The sequence below is a fragment of the Prorops nasuta genome, unplaced genomic scaffold, assembly GCF_024137725.1.
Source record: "Prorops nasuta isolate Cenicafe-Biocafe unplaced genomic scaffold, Cenicafe_Pnas_1.2 PNAS00006, whole genome shotgun sequence".
Taxonomy (NCBI): domain Eukaryota; kingdom Metazoa; phylum Arthropoda; class Insecta; order Hymenoptera; family Bethylidae; genus Prorops; species Prorops nasuta.
The window spans coordinates 2,740,247-2,759,091 of record NW_027116803.1 but is presented as its reverse complement, the minus strand read 5'-3'; the positions used below and the strand labels follow the sequence as shown (position 1 = coordinate 2,759,091).

General features: G+C 42.5%; 1 protein-coding gene across 7 annotated transcripts in view; it reads right to left on the bottom strand.

Annotated features, from left to right (window-relative positions):
• The window catches only part of tei (teiresias), a 186,793-nt gene that overhangs the window by 45,905 nt on the left and 122,043 nt on the right, over positions 1–18,845 (bottom strand). For all 7 annotated transcript variants that reach the window (XM_066728103.1, XM_066728102.1, XM_066728108.1 and 4 more), the window contains exon 7: positions 305–427. In XM_066728103.1, the coding sequence (XP_066584200.1) occupies positions 305–427 (123 nt within the window). The remainder of the gene's footprint in view (positions 1–304; positions 428–18,845) is intronic.

The window sequence follows — 18,845 nt, the reverse complement described above, 5'->3', positions numbered from 1 at the left end:
TGCAATGCAAACTACACGCGGAATAATGTATGCGGATTGCTTAAGCCTCTGGCTGCTGCCTGTAAATCTATTTTGCTTGGCCCGTGCAGGTCGTTTGTCCGACACTCGATAATGGCACACAGATATGCCAAAAATTCTGCAATCGGTTTGATAATTTTCCAATCACTCCCCCATTTATTACCATGGATCAAATCTGATTTTTATCAAATCTATTTATATATAGTTTGGAGCGTAACGAGCTCGCAAGCTTGGAATGAGAAGTGGGCCGAATTCCATAGGTTCTATTCGATTCTTTGTCACTTACCACGTTGCCAAATCGGTGCACTCGCTGGATTGCTGTCCACCTCGCATTTCAGGCTGACAGACATCCCCTCGACGATCGGAATTCCAAAACCAGGTAAACGCGTTATCGCGAACGACGGTGTATCTGAAACAGGTATTAAGCAATTAGCGTCACTGTCGATTTCCATTAGCCGAAAAGAGACGATGGGCATATTCGATTTCTGCCAATACCATGGACGATTCGTGCAACAAGTTCGATAATCTCTGCATTATGATGCTAGTTTTCACGCTACTGAGGCACGTACGCCTAGGGTATTCTTTGCCAGGCGAAAAATCATGACAACAGATTTTTAAATAAATGGCCAAACTCATAAATATCACTCCTTTATATTTTCATGACAATCAGCAATACTATTATATGTGTGATATTTCGTTTTTCCTGATAAACCAATATGACTGTTTTTTTTTGCTGGCTTATCCGGATGAATTAAACATTTTTAAAGACCCAATTGCACAACAGGAGCCTGGCTTGAAATATTCACAATTTAACTCTACAATTAATTCAGCTATCGATTTTCGCGACAGCTAAAAGAACTTTATACATAAATTCATATCAGCGGCAAAATTAGTTATAATTCCTATTAATCACTGTATATATTTATAGTAGCAATAAAGTACAGAATTTTGTGATAAATTCGGTTTTCGTGCTGATATTATTTGCGCTAATAAATGAAAAACAGCTGAAGGATATAGAAAGTCGATAATTTGGCAAAGTCTCAGTGGCACGTTCATTCAGTTTAATTGCAAAGGTATAGGATTTTAACAGAACACAGAGGTAGAGCGTGCATGGTGAAAGGATCGAAGAGAAACGTTAGAAATTAATTTTACATGGTAGAGAGCATCGAGTATTCGTTGTCACTGGCAGACGATCAATTTCTCGTTAGTCCGGCCAATAATAAACATTGCATGGCTAACAAAATTTCAGCGCTGTGTTTTCTCTCTTGTACGCGGATTGGTCCAACTGTTTGTTCGTCGCAGCGATAACTTGAGCTAGGAGTACCTCGTTATGTTTTTTTTTGGCACGGGAAACCTTCGCTTGCGAAATGTAGGTACAGTTTTGCTGGCTCAGTGTGGGCTGTTAACGCAGCGAAGCTTGTGCAAAAATTACAACCGACGAGCTTTACAGTGTTTTAAAAGTCTCTCTATATCAGGCATACACATAGGCTTTGTTCTTAGGAACTTTTGATTATTATTTTTTACACACATCCGAGTGTTGCGAGAGGGTCTGAGTGCTTTTCTTATTGTATAAAAATTGATGATCTCATGGCTATGGCGCAGGCTACCTGTGGATAAGATAAAATTGCTAAGAATGGTGGGATATAGGGGAGGAAAGAAAAGTGGGAAAGAAAGGGAAGAAGGAAAAAGCGAGAAGTCCAGGAAGCGTGCATGGCTCGAAGTTATTCACTCGACTATAATAGTGCGGCGTCGGCGAGACAATGCAAGCTTAATGAAAGCTGGTCTGGCCTCCCTAGAGTCAGCGACAGCCTCGCCACCGCAGTTGGCGCTGTAGCCGCGCGTAAACACCAAACAAAGAGAACAATGAAACACAGAAGTGTCCCACAGACCTCGATCGCTTAATGAGAACTTTAAAGCGCCTCCACAAACTACCGGCAACCCCTTTTAGCGTTCATATACTAAACAGCAGCTTAGGTAACCTTACCCAAACGAGAGCTTCTCGGTATTAGAGCTCGCGCGCAACAAAAGTCAGCTTTCTCGACGAAGCGTCTGAAAGCTCCGTTTAAAAACGATATATCCTTCGTACGTGCCATTACATTGACAATTAAAAATATCAATACGCCAATCGAATAAGTTGCATAAATGCACTTTTAGATTTTTTAATCTCCATTCTCCCATTTTCGATTATATATATATATATATATATCTCGACAATGACTTTTATGCCGAAGATTCAGCCGAAGAGTCGGGGGATGGGGTACGTAGATTTTTCTGCTGATTTGGCGAAACGCCAATAAATTGTCCTCGGCACTGCTTGGTCCACGGCAACTAAAGCGCATTCCACTTCCGGCACTTTTCGCGTTGCCATCCCTATGAAGCGCAAGATGTTACGACAGAGAGCACTCCTCGAGAAAGAATCTTTCAAAGAAATTTCCCCTTTCGTGCCCGTAACGCTCGTAAACCTTTACGGGCTGTTAAGCAAACCTATACGAACGAGAAAAGGGGATTTCGTAGCGCAGTGCGAGAAGCGTTGCGTAACTGCGCGTCGCGGAAAAACTCTTCCAAATATACTCTTTTTTTTCTCTTTATTCAGAGCCACCTAAAAGCTCCCTTCTGCTAATCCATTGGAGGACCAAAGACCAAATGGTACTTTGCATGCACTCCTTACACCACATTCCCCCTTGTCGTTTGTAACTAAAAGCAAAACTTTCCTAATATCGTTCTTCAAGTTTGAACGAAGAAAGGTTCTTCAGCGAGAAATGAATATTTTCTGATGGGAAAGCTTGGAAAATGGAAACAGGACGAATCAAGCTTGTTCGATGGATGTACCGTGGAGCTAGGTCTCTAGAATAATATCCACTGACTTGTCAGAGCTCGAACTTTATTCACTGACGTCTGGATGATGTCTGCTAATAACGTTACAATTTGAACAATATTCCCTTAGAGGTCGTCGGATATAGCGCTTACAATTTAAAATTTGTTTTGATGTACAGCATATGCTGCAGTATGAAAATTGTAGGAAAATAGTGTGTCGATAATCGAACGACGAGTGTTTCATGCAAACGCCAATCTAGCTAGATGGACAGCGGGCGTAGCGGGACTCTTTCGATTTTCACGTATCGCCATCAGCCGCCATGGGAGCAACAGCCATCCCGTAAAATGGTAAAGACTCACGTACGCAAACATGTATGCATGGAGGAGGCTAGAAAATCTACGTGATCTCCTCTGTATCTACCTTACTTTTATTATACATTTTTTAACTTTACATACGATCGATAATATTTGTATGTCACTAAATGAAAAATCAAATATTTTCATACAAAGTTTGATAAGGTTAGAGGACGCACGAATATCAGAAAATTCTTCGTTGAATTTTGTTTTGGATGTCACCTAGCGGTTTACGGACGAGTTTTCCAAAGGCTTAACTCGTAGCTAGGTATACGTTTTGTTCGTATATAGTCTTGATTGAAGTACGCCTGACATGCACAATGACATTTGCTATGTTGTGCCTTAACTGGACGTCACGATAGCCTCGGGTCGTCCGATGTCGCCCTGGGTCGTTAAGGTTTAAGCTCCGCTTTGTTGGCTCAATGGAAGCTCGCGCGAAAATTAAGCTGCTCCATAACACCATCGGTACACAAAACCGGATCACAGGATACGCATTGAACAACCCCTGGAGTGATTTCCCTGTCCACGTCCCTGGATCCGCAATTTGTTTACCAGCTCCAAGGCAATAACCGAAACCCTATTCATATGCAGCTAAATATCCAGTAAAAATGTTCCCACAAAAAAGCCCTTCGCCCGAAATTCTATATATAAGCATTGCCAATTCTATAATTTATGCCAAAATTTTTCCTTTCTCTCTCTCTATATATATCATCCCTCGTTTCAAACATTACTATATCGTTTATCGAAATATTTCCGAAAATAGATGCAATCGATTCTCCGCGCCTCTGGAATTCGTTGGAGCAAGTATTAATGGGAGAAATTGGGTAGAGCGAATAGCTAAATAGAATTCACCTAGGAAGCGTCACTATCAAATTTAAGCGTGTGCGGTTTCATTTTGTAAATTTGCAAGTTACTTTTTGGTTTATTACCAAGCTTTACGCGGGCTCGTCGATGCCCTGGCTATATATGTATAATAGACAGAGTTTTGCACGTAACTATGTTATTCAAACACGGTAGGTTCGAATGAGTCTCTGCTGAACGTTTGCCACTAGTAAACGATGGTACGGCTGGGTTGGCAACTGTGGTTATCGAGCGTTTGCACTTAAAACTATCCAAATCGCTATCGGGCAGGGCATTGGAAAAAATTAAACAAAAAAATTCTCTTTTTAAATCCCAATTGCAATAGTTTCTCCCGAGGCATTATTTACATTCTTTTGAGGGAGAGAGAAGATTTTAATATCATCCGGTTAATAAAGAATCGCAAGCTTTTGTCCATTTTTCATTCATTCCATCGTAACTCCACGAATCCTGATGAAATCAGCCGACAAATTAGCATTTTTCATTCTCCACGGGTAATAGGGGGGATATAATCTCCTTTCATTATTGTTGCATTTCAGCAGAGTCCGGCAGAGGCCGCAGAGTCTTCATTATCGGAAAATAAGATTGGGAAGCGATTAATTCCACCGTGGCAAAGAGATGGTATCTTTAGGAAACTTTAATTCAATCCAGTTGGCCATTTATAAGGGACCCCTGAAATATTTATGATGCTTTATGAGAATTTTTCACTCGACTTTGAAAGCTTGCGAATCATCCCTAGCTTGCAAGTGCGCGAGTTTCCTACCTTGGATTACAACCGATATCAAAGGTACCTCGTGCGCATAGCTCGCGGCTACCGAGTATTTATCCACCAGGTATTGCACAGAACGAGACCATCGGTCAATGTAACATAACAAAACCCATCCCTATCTTCGTAGTACCGAATCAAAATAAAAGAATAACTTTTCTCCCGTTGCTCAGAGTTCGCCTCATAATAATTACAAAGAGCTTTCTTTATCGCTGGATGTACAAGGGTCGGGCATAACGAAGCTTGCGTTGTTGCTGCAACTACCGAGTCGTGAAGCTGCGAGGTCTTCTGCATCTGGCGAACGAGACCGTGGGATCGGTATAACGCGTGACAAAACCAATCGATCCCTAAATCCGTAGCGTACCCACGCAAAAGAAGAATAATGTTCGCTGTTGCTCAAATATGAAATTTTAATAATTACAAGGAGTTTTCTTTTATCACTGGGTGTAAATGGGTCGAGCATAACGAAGCTTGCATTGTGGCTAACTGCTGAGTTGGGAATCTGAGGAACAGAGAGATTAGCGGTGGATGGGACGTTTTAATTTTCGTACGCTTTAGGGGGAAAAAAAGAAGCGTGACAAAGGAGTTAAGCGGGAAAAGAGAATTGCGCGACGAAAAGAAAGAGCGGGGGAGATGAAAGGGATGGTGAGGAGTAAGGTAGAAGGAGGAGAAGAAAATCGTCAGCGCGTTGCTTTAATGAAGTGTCGTCCGCACTGTCGACGGACGTTCATTTTGCACGTACGTTGGAAATTATGTAAGCCGCTACAGAACAGCCACCGATGCGAGCCAGGAAGCCCCGTACCGTGGAATAGGGTGGTGTGAGAAGTGAGAAACGGTATGGAAACACGAAAAAATAAAATGGAGAGCCCGGTGGAAACACAGCCGCGGAGCTCCCATACCTCTTTAACCCATTCCACCTTTTTTTTTCTCACCCCTTCCATCCCCCTTGGAGCTCGACGACCAGAAATACGCCGACTACGCGCGGCCTAGCTATAGTGTAAGTGCCACCAGTGATACCAATGTTTCACTGTTGGGAGAAGTCGACTAAATGGCACATTACATCATTCTTCGTGTGAGCGAGCTTCAAGCGTAAAAAATGTCGAGTACTACGTATAGGTGTCGAGAAAGAATGTTAAAAAGACTCTCTCGGAAAAGTATATACAGTGGCGGGATGGTTGCTGCTCTTCAGCTCCAAACTTGTTATACGCTTGAGAGATACGATGAAACGGATCCTCGTGTGTATTGCGCTAGCTACCAAGCGCACCTAATCACAATCACATCGATTCAATTAATTTTTGCTCGTGTCCATTTCATCGATATACGTATCGTGATTGCTAAGGTTTCCGTTGACTATAGGAGCTGTTTGTATATAATATGATTCTCTTGATCGAATGGAGGAAATAATTTGGCTAGACCATTTTGTTGCAGCATCGACACAATTTTCGATAGAACAATTTCCGTATATTACCAATGGATTATTATGTTATTATAATATTGGTAAGAGAGGAAGTATCGAGTTGGAGAGGAATTATCGTAGTTATGAAATTTAAACGAGATTAACTTTTTAATTAGCCAAGAGCTATTTACTGGAGCTCTTTTATCATGATATTATTTTCAGCGACGGAGCACGTTGCTCACGGGTACAAATCAACGTTAGTGGTGGTATATAACAGGAGCGAAATGACGCACACACGGACACAGCGAGTGGGCACGTTTCTCGACTCGTGTCACACGCCTACTCACGTAACGCGTTTGGGAAAACTTGCCAAAGCTGAAAGAACTTTCCATGCAGATCCAAACAGGCTTCGCGGTACCTTCTCCAAGTTCGGCGGCTAAAGCCAATAGCAAAACGCAATGCAACTATTCGTCCTTATTCTCCCTCTTGTCAAAGCAATTCCTTCCTTTATTACAATCCGGAGCTTTGCGAATGTTTCGTAACCGTTTCTCGAGCGAAAGTTTAAAAGGCAAATAAACTATATTATAAAATGAAAATATTGACATACCTAATTATAATAAATGCATAACAGTGATAAATAATTTTGACCTACAATCGAAAAATTTACTGAAAGTTTCTCAAGGAAGCAGGTCCATTAAAACTTTCCGTTTATTCTGACTTTCGCAAGCAGACTTTCATTGTTTTATAAGTAAATGAGGTATAATTAAGAAGTACAGTTTGCGGAATTCAGTGTTTCCAGGAGAGTCGATTCTGCGGAGACAGAATGATAATGAAGTAGAGTGGATGATGAAGTTAAAAGGATCGATAGAATTTTTTTATAGAGAGGAAAGAGGGATGACAGCATTATTATTGGGAAAGGGGTAGTTTTATGGGAAGCAAATATAATTGTTTGCTCGTATTCATCGATGAAATACGAATCGTCTTAATAGTCGCTTAAGGGAGGAATTTACGGAGATTGAAACACGCGCTGGAAATTAATATCGGTCCCTTATCTCAGCACTGCTGCAATTTGCATTGGATTGGCGAATGTGAATGGCCGTATCTCCCTGACAGTGGGATTATTAAATTCTTATTGGGCTCACGTATCTATGCAAAAAGTCTTTGAGTAACGTCGCTAACGATCGAGCCATATTAGTATTCCGGGGTAGTCCTGCTGGGGAGACGAAGCTTGCTCTCTGATCAGTGGAAAGCACAGCTTTTGCCGAATTATCTCGCGTCGCTAAATTTCTCTCCGCGCGATCGCCAGTCATCGGGCTAAGCCAGGAAATCCGACCCAGTTTCTGTCACCATTTTGTCGCTGCTCCGACAAACGAGCAGCCCCTACGGGAAATCGAAACTCTCTGACTAGCATCGTAAAATCGATACCCCCTTCACGAGCTTTGCGAACTACACGATTCACGAGCGCGAACGCTAACGAATATCAATCCACCCATTGACATGAGTATACGTTAACTCTCTACAGCAAGAAATGTCCTTTCTTCCTTCCCTGCGACAACTCGTATTTCAACTCACGTTCTATTTTCTCTTCGTATTTTCATAAAAAACTATTATTTACAGCTTTCATCTCGGTCCATGGGATATATCACGATTATCACCATGTCTGACCGTACGTACACTCTACTACTTGACTTTACCAAATTTCATCAAATCGTATTTATCTTTTTCTGAATTATTACTCCGCGTAGTCTCTCGACGTGTGTTTATCGTAGTTGTCAGCAGTGCTATAGTTTTCAGGCTATATATATATATAGTTATATAGGTTGACCGAGACAGATAGGTCGCAAGGCCAAGGATTCGGATGTACTGCGAATTTGTAAGGTGAGTAAACATCGCCAAGGAATAAGGTACACAGAAACGGGAGAGCTGAGAAGCTGCTATCCGAATGTGCGAGACAACGCGTGTATATGGTAATGCATTGCGGTGAGAGACCTTCGCACCGTTAACGATTTCGCGTCCTGGAGAGTAATCTGAAATTCAAATTCTCGACGTGACAACACCGCACACGAACTGACCAGTTCGAGCGCTACAAGATTCAGAATTTGGGGTTTGACAGCAGCCGCAGCTAGTCGTAAAGGTAGACAGCTTTCGATAGTTGCAACTGTTGCAACCTTGATTATCCAGCGAATCGATCATGATCCAAATGCATACTATGCACGAATTTGAAATTGGAATGAGTTTCATCGATTTCAAAAATAACTAAATTCGCACGAGTGATATATTTTCGACGGAGCTATTCGAAAAATACCAGAAGATGAAATTAATTCGTTTCGAGAAAGTTTCAGCGAGGCGATATGAAAACCTTTTAATCAGAGGGTGAATGAAACAGTTTTGAGTAAGAGTAAGGTTATTTTAGAGGTAGCGGTTAACGTGTATTCTCCAAGAGGCAAGGACTTGTAGTTTTGGCGAAATTGACGGGCCTCATTAGTTTGATAACGTCTCAGGTCGTCTTGGCGGGTTGAACACGAGCCACTTCCTAACTTGCTCACCCATACACATGCTCGAAACTCGACAGTAGCATCTTGGTAGAAGTTCAGCTACGCTTCGATGAAAAAGCTCGACGAAGCCTCGACAAAGCTCAAGTTTTCCGCTTTAGACGAATCTTCGGGTCTGAGCCATGCTCTCCAGTTGGTTACCGGCGTCGATGCAAATGACTATCAAGCCGCAATACCCCCTGGATTTAGTCATTGCGCAGTCGCCAATTAAGCTTTATATACCCTCGTTCCGCCAACTTCCAAAATAAGGCTTAAACCCCATGGATTTTTCTTCCATTTAATTAACACCTCCAGACCTCTAGCAACTTTGCCCAACCATGTTAAATCTTAAGGACTTTGTAAATTAAAACACCTTGCCGCGAGATCTACTATTTTATTGCTCCGGGGAAGTTTCGAGGCACAAAGTTCATTTGTTGCTGAATTAATCAAGCTGAACGATCGAATTTGTTAGAGATATAGCTGTGCTTCATCGATCTGCGTAGAGAGGCGAGGTGTAATAATTTTTATTTGTTCTAAGAGAGAACGAGGGGGAGGGGGTGGTTGCAGGAGATCGATCATCGAACAATGAGAGGGGAGAATCTCGACGCGTGTAGTGTTTCGTTGGCTAGAAAATTTCATTTTCACACTCTGCTCGAGCAATGGGATGAGTTAAAACGAAGAGAGTAAATTCTTGATGCTGCGAGGGGGTTGAGGAAAAGATGTTTATGTAACCCAATTTTCCAGCCGATTGACGAGCATAGCCGATTTCCCCATCCGCTACTCTCGTTATCCTGTCTTTATCTCTCTATATATACCGTTACGACGACGACGACGACGACGACGCTACAATCGAGCCACCATTTTGATTTGGACCGATGCTTTTGTTTTCTTGTCACGAGAGTTGAGTCGGTCGGGGTTTTCGGTGAGCGCGCGCGAGTAAATACTCAACGGCGGAAAAATCAACAGAGTCGAGAGAGCGCGTCGAAGTTGAGCCAGGATGGTAAAAAGAGAAACAGGGAAAAGAGGAAGTCCCGGAGGAGGTTGGTGGAGCTTGGGGAACGTTTGGAGAGATGGGGTGGGAGTAAAAAGGGGTCGGAAAGGAAGTGCGACGAGTAATTTCAACGGAACATGGATGAGTGGCGCGGTTGTGGTGAGATAGAGGACGTTGTTTGCTGCCTCATTGCCCGCGGCTAGCTGCGGACAACAAAAACATTGTAAGCCGCCTGACGTTACGTCCTATTACCGGACTCACCCCTCCCAAAACTCTCCCGCGCTTCTTACTCGTTTTCTTATTAACGTACCGAAAACCTCTTCGTACCCCTATTCCCACCTCCTCCCCCTCACCAACCACCTCCCTGCTCTTTTATGGCCATTAATGCGAAGAGACCTCGACTTAATCTCCATGGCTGATTTTACCGACCTTCGGAACGCAAATGCTCCCATTACAGAAAAGACATTCTAACCCCAGCAGTTTCAACAACTTTGTTTGTTCGGCAATCTCTCCACCTTTCTTCAGCCAATTTTTGCCCATTTTGCCGACCAGATTGGCCTGACGCAAAAAGCCTTTGAATAATTTAAGCGAATCAGCAGACCTCAAGGCACTATTTTCCAAGTCGAAGATTCGCAAGATTGCTTTTCTACTTATCTCTGAGATGTTAATGTGTATTGACATATTTATGAATGGAGGAAGGAACCGATATAATCTGGCCGACTGCTAACTTTCGGATGGTACTAGACAGTTAATACCAAGAGACTACGTTTAATCACGCTGGACGATTTTAGTAAGTTTCGGAACACGTGATTACACGGGCAACTGCCCTTAGCCAGCCTTCAATGCGAGAGAGCAAAGTTTCCCCTAGCTGTAAACGACCCGTAAATAGCAACGACATTCGCGCCAGCTTCTCGTTGAATAATACATGTCTCACGTTCGCCTAAAATCTTCGATGAAAAGGTTCCAGCCAAAGTAATCTCGAAAATAACTAAGAGGACTCAGCACGGTTTTCCCAAATCCACATTAACCACAATTTTTATAAATGTTTGATTCCCATATAGCCTCGTTTATTCTATCGAAGGAAGATGAAATTTTAATATCGTTCCCATTTCAAATCAGATTATATTTTAGGAAAATAACCTATGGTTGTATTTTCTCGTTTCACTCGAGAAAACCATCCGAACGTGCGTTGTTTCAGCAGAGGAAGTGCGAGGAATATTTGAACGATTGTATGGATGAGTGGATGCGAGGGCATTAGACTACGTCCAAGATTCACTTATAAACGAGAATTTCAAGATAAGCAGAGAGTAGTTAAGTAAAGCAATACGGACAGCTGCCACTTGAGATCGTCGCGTTAGCCGGGGAGTCAAGTTTCGCTCGGGCCAACCCCGTGATTCTTAGTTTGACTATCAGTGAAGAGAGGAAGACGGCATCTCGGGATTAAATGGAAAGGAAGATTGGCTATGGAATCCGATGGATGAAATGAATTTTCAATGGATACCGGGATCGAAGGTCTACCGAGGGATTCTGACTGAGGTAACGGAATCTCTCCTCCCTTTCTTTCAACTTTACGAAAAATTTTCCCTCCTCCTCTCCCCTCTCTCCTTTGCATCAGTCTCCTTTATCCCGCAGTCCGTTCTCACAATTCTTCCTCCAAAAGCGCCTTCGCCTCCTATACTAACCTCCTCTTTTTCTCCTAGTTCCCGGCACTGCCATTGTTCAAAGTTTTCAGTGGTTCTCCTATTTTCTCCGAAGCGAGAAAAAAAAGAGGGTCAGGGGCGTAACGGGTATTGGCCTCTTTTGGCTCGGAGACAACTCTTGCTAATCTCCCTTTATCCGAGCTAACGTAACTTTGTGTTTCACTCAGGAATACCTTACGAGCTTCGAGCGTCGCGGCAATCGTCCAAGCGGCATCCAGCAGAAGAAATGCCCGGAGCACCAGCAGCGCGGTATAAGCAGTGTGCACGAACGTTGCCAGAAAGAACGGGACTAAAACCGAGGATCAAAATGGCAACATAGGATGCCGAACTTCTTGGATATGGGAAAAACACTCCGACTCCGACTCTTTGGTAGCATCTTTCCATGGGTGCGGTATACTGTAAGGGGGCTATATAGCATATATAAACTCCGAATGATTTACATCGTTAAGCATCATATCCCAGGATGATTGGATAAATTTGCCCTTAGCAAGTTCGGTGAGGCATTATCGACTCATCATGGACTTCCATCCATGACTTCGGGACCGGACGTAACAGCTGGTGCACCATGCCATACCGCGCCGTGCCCGGCCACAGTCCATCCATACTGAATGGACCAGTAGACTTTCCAGAAGGGAAACGCACGCTTACGTAACGATCCATTGCCGAAGCTTCGGAGATTCCCCTTGACCCTTTTCGTTCCCTCGGGACCATGGTCTCTTAACGGCAGGATGTCGACATTGCTTGGTCTCCCGGAAACTCTCCGACGTCTATGCAGCCTGGTATCGCGCACGAAAACCAAACTGTGGAGAGCGGGAAGAGATAAAGGGTGGAGGAAGGGGCGAGCGGTGGTGGTAGTGTGGGAAGAGCTAGAGAGAAGCCTGTAAATCAATTACGAGTCCCGGTGCGCGGCTACCAGCGAGAAATGGCACGTAGCGTGCCCGAAACTTGAGGGCGCTGACGTGATCGGCAAACTCATGCACAAAGTAAGACTTTGTCGAGGTCACTGAGAAAGCTAGCCGACGCGCTACATAATAGAAATTGCACCATCCTTGACATTGACGTAATCAAGGGAACTGCGGAAACTCCTCCGACCAGTAGCTCCTCTTGTTTTAAGTCCGACGTGACTATTTTCAGTAATGTCACTTGGCTTCCTTATCTAATCCTCAATTTATTCTTTATTAGCCTGTGGATAACGCGTTTCCATCTTATCTCTATCGTAGTGGTGATATTTTTATACGGATTTACAAGTAAATTAGAGGAATTTTTCATTCTGTATATATTATACGTCGATCGATGGCAGTTTAGGATTTGAAGAATCTTCGATGTGTCTCGTTGCAGCTCTCCATCTTTTATCGCGTTTCGTCGAGCACTTGCGTCAGTCGTGCATTTAGGAGGGATGAACGGTGGTCGCGAATGAAAGCAAGTCGTTAACGCTTGTAACGAGACTCGTTTCCCAATCGGGAGATTGAAGCCGTTGGCCCGTAACTCGCGATGTCTGAACCGCACGACGATTAGCTGAATTGCAACTACGACCTGGACGAACTGGATCTCCCAACCCGATACGCCAACCTCCCTTTTTGTCCAGTCCACCTCCCTACCTTCTCCCTTCCTCCCCCCCCCTCTCTCTCTCCCTCTCGCATGTCTCGCTTCTTCCATCCACCCTCGTTGCACGAATCCGTCCCTCCCTTCGTCTTCCATTCCCCATCCCATGCACAGTTCGGTATATCCTCTTCCGTTCCCGTCCTAATCCAATAGTTGCGCTTTCCGCTCAACGGAATCGCATCGAATTTATCATCCGTTCTAGTTTTGCGAATCAAGGTCAAGATTCGATGCGATTTTCCTGTTTCAGTCTAACCGTATAATGCCGGAAATCTCCTCAGCGCGACTTCCTTAAAGAAATATCAAATATTTTCTTCAGATTTGCCCTAAAACATACATCTTTTACCTCGGAGAATATTGCGCGAAGAATTTATTCGGGAATTAAATAATTCCCTTGCATTGTGATATAGTATATAGGGTAAAGTTTTCAGGGTGAGAGGATTTTTCAGGGATTTTAAGAAAAGGGGTCATTTCCAGAGCATTGCCGTATGAGTTTTGCACGTAGCAAGCTGGCGCGAATTGCAGTGGAGCGCAAGGAATTTGTACTCATTACCAAGTCAACGAGCTGGGGCGAATAAGATTTCCCAGCGCGTCTCAGCTTGACGCAGCATGATGTATCACCTCTGTCTTGGCTACTCCACCCTACTAAAAACTCCGCCACCCCCTTCATTTTCACCACATCTCATTAATCGCGGTCAAAAACAAGCATTCCAAAGAATTCCTCGCTGAATCTGAGACTTTTCCACTGGAATATGTTCTCTTCTTAATCGTATTACCCACAGTATCAGCCGGTAGTTTAAAAACTTCCCGTTGTTCTTTTTAGTTTTAAACATTTACAGAGCAGAGAAAGCAGAATAAAACTCGAATAAGTTAAATGTTTTAGTTACTTCGCAGGCAAGTTGTTAACTAAATGTAGCTTTATGACTGAGAGAAATTGCAGTAGCTAAGTTCTGATGGGATTCAACGGAACAGGACATCTTTCGATTTTCTAAATCGGTCCCATTGCGCTCGGCATAAAGGCCTTTTCGTTTGATTTCACCCAACGAGATGGAACAGTGCAATGAAGTGCAATATTGTCTCGTTATTGCAACTCTAACGTTAGAATATGCCACCCGCATAAAATGTCCCGTATTCCTCAATGATTGCTCACTTTCCTGCAATATTTTATATTTCCTGGTAAATGATTTCCAAAAGAAAAGCTCTCTTCAGCTTTGCTCTCTCATTAGGCGCGTACTACACTATCTCATTACAGTAACTGTATTATTTCAGCAAATTGATTTAGTTGGAATAATTGTGGAGGAATAGTTGGAGGCACTTTAGCATTGAAATAACAGTGGCGATTGTCAACAGACTTTTTGGCTGTGTAGCACAGGCGTGCATGTGCATGAAATTGCACAGGTAGAAGCAAAGTAATACGACGTATGCGTATAACTCGGTCGAAACGCGAAAGCACCTGTTATTCCTCGGCCATTATTCCCGGCTCCATTGTCAAACGTAGCTGGATCACGATGGAACATGGACCTGAACGATTGCAATCGTAATCTAAACTTTGCCGGTGTTTCGTTCGTGTCTCTCTTCTCGTATTCTTCCACATCTAAATGGGCGAATGTTGTACGATATAGTAGCGAGCTTCCAAGTACACACTCCAGTAGATAGACTCGACTGGAGAGAGGCGTAACGTCTCTCTATACTGGGGTTTGTATATAGTTGTCAATGGACGGAGAGTCCTGATGGACACGCTTGAAATTATGGAGCCTGTATTGTTCGCGAAGCTCGACGGCCTTGTGAGTTTGCTGCTGACCTCACAGCTATATACCTATACTATTAGTTAATAATAACTGCTATAAACAAGTCGAGTGGATGATTTAAAGAAAATGGGGGGGGGGGGGGGGTGAGTCACAGAAGACGAAGAGAAATATAAACTGGTGGAACGAAGGAAGCTATGTAAGGGTAAAAAGAAGTCAAAGACAGACTATATTTAAGTAGACGGGGCCATCACGTCCTGCTATCCTTCCGGGAATTCATTGGAAGGCACAGATACGCCCGCGAGCTACTCAACGACGCCCTCTCCTGCAGAAACTTTTAGTCCCTTCCATCCTTCAACGCAGCGTCTCTCTCTCCGATGTGCTTTGGACGCTTCCGAAGTTTCGCGACAACAAAGCAAATTTTATTACGATAATTACCGCGCCAACTTGCCGCTATGACGGCTCCTCTGTTCCCAACGCTAATTCACCCGTGGAACTTTCTATTCGCGAATGACGCTTAGCGAGCTGCACTAAAAAAATTGTTACTCCTCTCCACCTGATACAAATTACTTTTTTCTTCAACAAACTGCAATTTCTTTCATCCCACGCAGCCAGTGTAGTTTTCGCCATAGTACTTTCTAAATAATTGTGTAACATCGTAGCGAGTAATATAAATGTATATAAACACGGCTTTTAAACGACGAACAATGGAAAATTGTGCGGTTAATGAAAAGCCTCGTGGCACAATTGCCGATGCAATGGGTATAAAAATTTGAGAGGGGTGTTCCATGCTGCGGAAATTGAAAGCATATAATAGTTAAAATGGAAATGAAAAATTTGGATTCTCTGTATAGATATGTTCGACGAGATAAATCGTGTTTATTTAGGGTCAATGACCTCAGAGAGAATTATTTAACTATAATCCGTCGTAACGTATACTCGAAGACATTCTGATTAATTATCAGCGATTTGTGGAGAACGCGAAGATCCGTAACTTTGCAGTATATATAGAGTTTTTTGTTGGAGTGTGTGGTACAGGTGAAGGTAATAAAGTAGTGTGGGAGTGGAGATGAAGGTAGAAGCAGATGTGGAGAGGAGGGCGTTTTAAAAGGGGAAGAAAAAAGGCAAGTGGAGTGGCGGCTGGTTCAATTTTGTCCCTTTGAAAAGAGAGATATCGACGTCATTCACGTCGAGGCTTTCGCACCCTCTCGCTGTAAGAGGAACGTAATTATGGATATCCCTTTCATCCATCGGGATAGATGGATTCAGCCGGCCAACTAATCCAACTAATCCCTCTCCTAGGCTCTGACGGCCGCGACGGAGAGAGATTCGATCCTGCCTCGAATTTTATTAAACACGTGTCGTCCGATCCAATCGCACGATTTTCACAAACCCTCATCCTAACACAACTCTTCGCCCTCGGGCACCTTCACGAACCCCACTTTTCTTTTCAGCCCTTCGTCCTTTCACCCTTTCTCGCCTCTCTTCCATTTTCACAAAGCTTCGATAATATCGCTCGTAGCGATTCGCTAATAACCCTTGAAACGAATGAAAACACTTCGTTTCGAAAGCTACGGCAAATTAGCTCAGTCAGACCTTTTTCCCAATTCAATCTCCTCGTTTTAGGCTAGCTTTGTCAAATTACATCCACGTCACGTTGGACTCGTTTCACGTGCTGGACTTCTGATCAAAATTACGACAAACTAGCTCTTACGTGTTATCGTAACGAGTTGATTGAATATGCAGACACCGCACGTGCCTCGAATACATATACGTCTGAAGTTCATAAACTTTAAAGTTAGATATATTTTTCATAAATCTCATGCATGGTTCGAAATTTGGAGAATTTCTTATATGTTATTGGAAATCGGTAATAAGGTTGCTTCGTTTAACGATGAAACTTTCGAGACTTGCCATGTTTTTCACCAAATTAAACTTCCAAAACATTTTACAATGTTACGAAAGGCACATCTGGAAATGCACGCCATTATCGATTAATGTCGATTGGAGTTAGTGTCGAAATAGCCGATCGTGCGAAATCGAAATTTTAATTGAAAACGAACGAGCACGGCGCAAATCCAGCCAAATTTTCGCGAGTTGTAAACAGTTGAAAGGCCGAACAAGTCGAAAGGGAAATTTATTCGCCTAAACTTGTCACGTCCGACTCTCTTCTCTCGTAAAAAAAAGTATTCGACTTTTTTCACGCTTTTTCCCTCGCTTTTTCATCGAATTGCAGCCGAAAAAAACCGCGGAACAAAAAAAGAAATTAAAAACGCCACGGTCACTTATACGGATGGAACAGTTTTTCGGAATCGATTCGTGTGTTTGCCGGATGCGCGAAAGATATAACCTAGAAATTATTGCAAGAATGTTTTATAGCTTTTTTAGAGAGCTTTTTTCTGCCCGCAAGCTCAGTTATGGCAAACTATAAATTATAACTTCTTCCGAGAGATTATGAATTATTCTTCCTAAGCTCTAAATCCTTTGAAACACTATAAAACAGAATTTTTTTATTATAGAATTATCAGTTAAGATTATTAAAGCTTCATTCAGCTACTTCTCGTTCTTTACAGAACTTGCCCCTTTCTTATTCCTTTTTTTTTTTGCACATAAATACAATTTTAAGTAGAGAAATGTTTTATATCTGTGCCTGACTGAATTTAGACTGAATAAACGAAGAAGATGGTCAGTGAAATCAACAACCTGTTGATACTTAGCGATACCAGGGTATTTAAGAAGGATCGAGTTAACCAGATATATCATAGTTTTTCACTTATTAATGTTTTGCATCATTAAACCCTTGTGGCAGCTCGAGATTCAGCCAAGTTAATCTGCTAAATCAGTATAGTTAGAGGATGAAAATAAATAAGGTAAATTTAATTGCAAATAGCAGTATACAATTTGGGTCGTGGATAGAGCAAGGTAAGATGTTTTTATTCTAGGGATAAAACTGTGAAGCTTGCATTTATAATAATTCAAGCTTTACCTCGTTAGCCGAGGATTTTCCTGGCACTTATACGGGCGAGAAAGACTCGTAGATGCAAATTTTCTGAATGAACGATTTTAAGCCCTTATTGAAAGGGTAGAGTGAATATATAGGGGCTCCTTATTTCACGTATCTCTTTAAGAAATAAAAGAATTTTCGATGCACACTATTGTAATGTTTTTCATTGTTTTAATATTTTTCTTAAATAATTGCGGATTAATTAAATGTAATTAAATGTTTTCGGGCGAGCGATCCGTTCTCAGGAATTCCATTTTCTTAATGAGATACGTCTCTTTAAACAGCGGAGCTCCAGTCTCGTTAAGGGGCTGCGAGCTTCGACCGTTTCGTAACAAGTTTTGTTAATAAATAGGTTAGGAAAGTTCCGACGATACGACTCGAATTTACGATTTTTGAACAGCCCGTTACTTTGAAGACTCAGTGCTTTCTTAAATAAACGATCTTCATTTGCAGGAAAAATATGCAAATGTCGCGGTTGCATCGCCAAGTTTCTTGATGACTTTTAAGTTATTTATTCAAACTTTTCCAGTTTCTATCGAAAAGATCCTACGAAATATTTTTCGAAAAGCAAAGGCCTTCAAGTTTGTAAGATTTAGATAAATAATAACGTATAGAGAGACGTCATTGACTGGTTTCTTTCAGCGAGGTTGAGAGTTTAGGGAAAAAGGGACGAGAGAAGATCCTAGAAGGATAAACCTGAGGAAATTGAGTTTTTTGCGGTATGTGTAACACATTTACGCGCGCGTGCGTGGTATTACGTGGCAAGAGTCTGTTTTATATTATAGGATACTATTATATTTTAGTCCGCCGTGTAATAAGAGATGAACGTTGTAATGCTTTACTATCCCTTTCCGTTTTCGTTTCCTAGTTAATCCTTCGTCCTTGCAGCTCTCGCGAAAACTGCCTGGAGAAACTCCTTTGGAAACTTCGAGTGCTCGTTACCAGCTATGCGTGTAGAGTCTCCGGGATCCTGTGGGATACGGAGAGAAGCTAGGGGAGATAAAAGGGATGTAGCGAATTGGTGCAAGATACAAGGGGAGGACTTGGCGAGAAGATAGAGAAGAGAAAA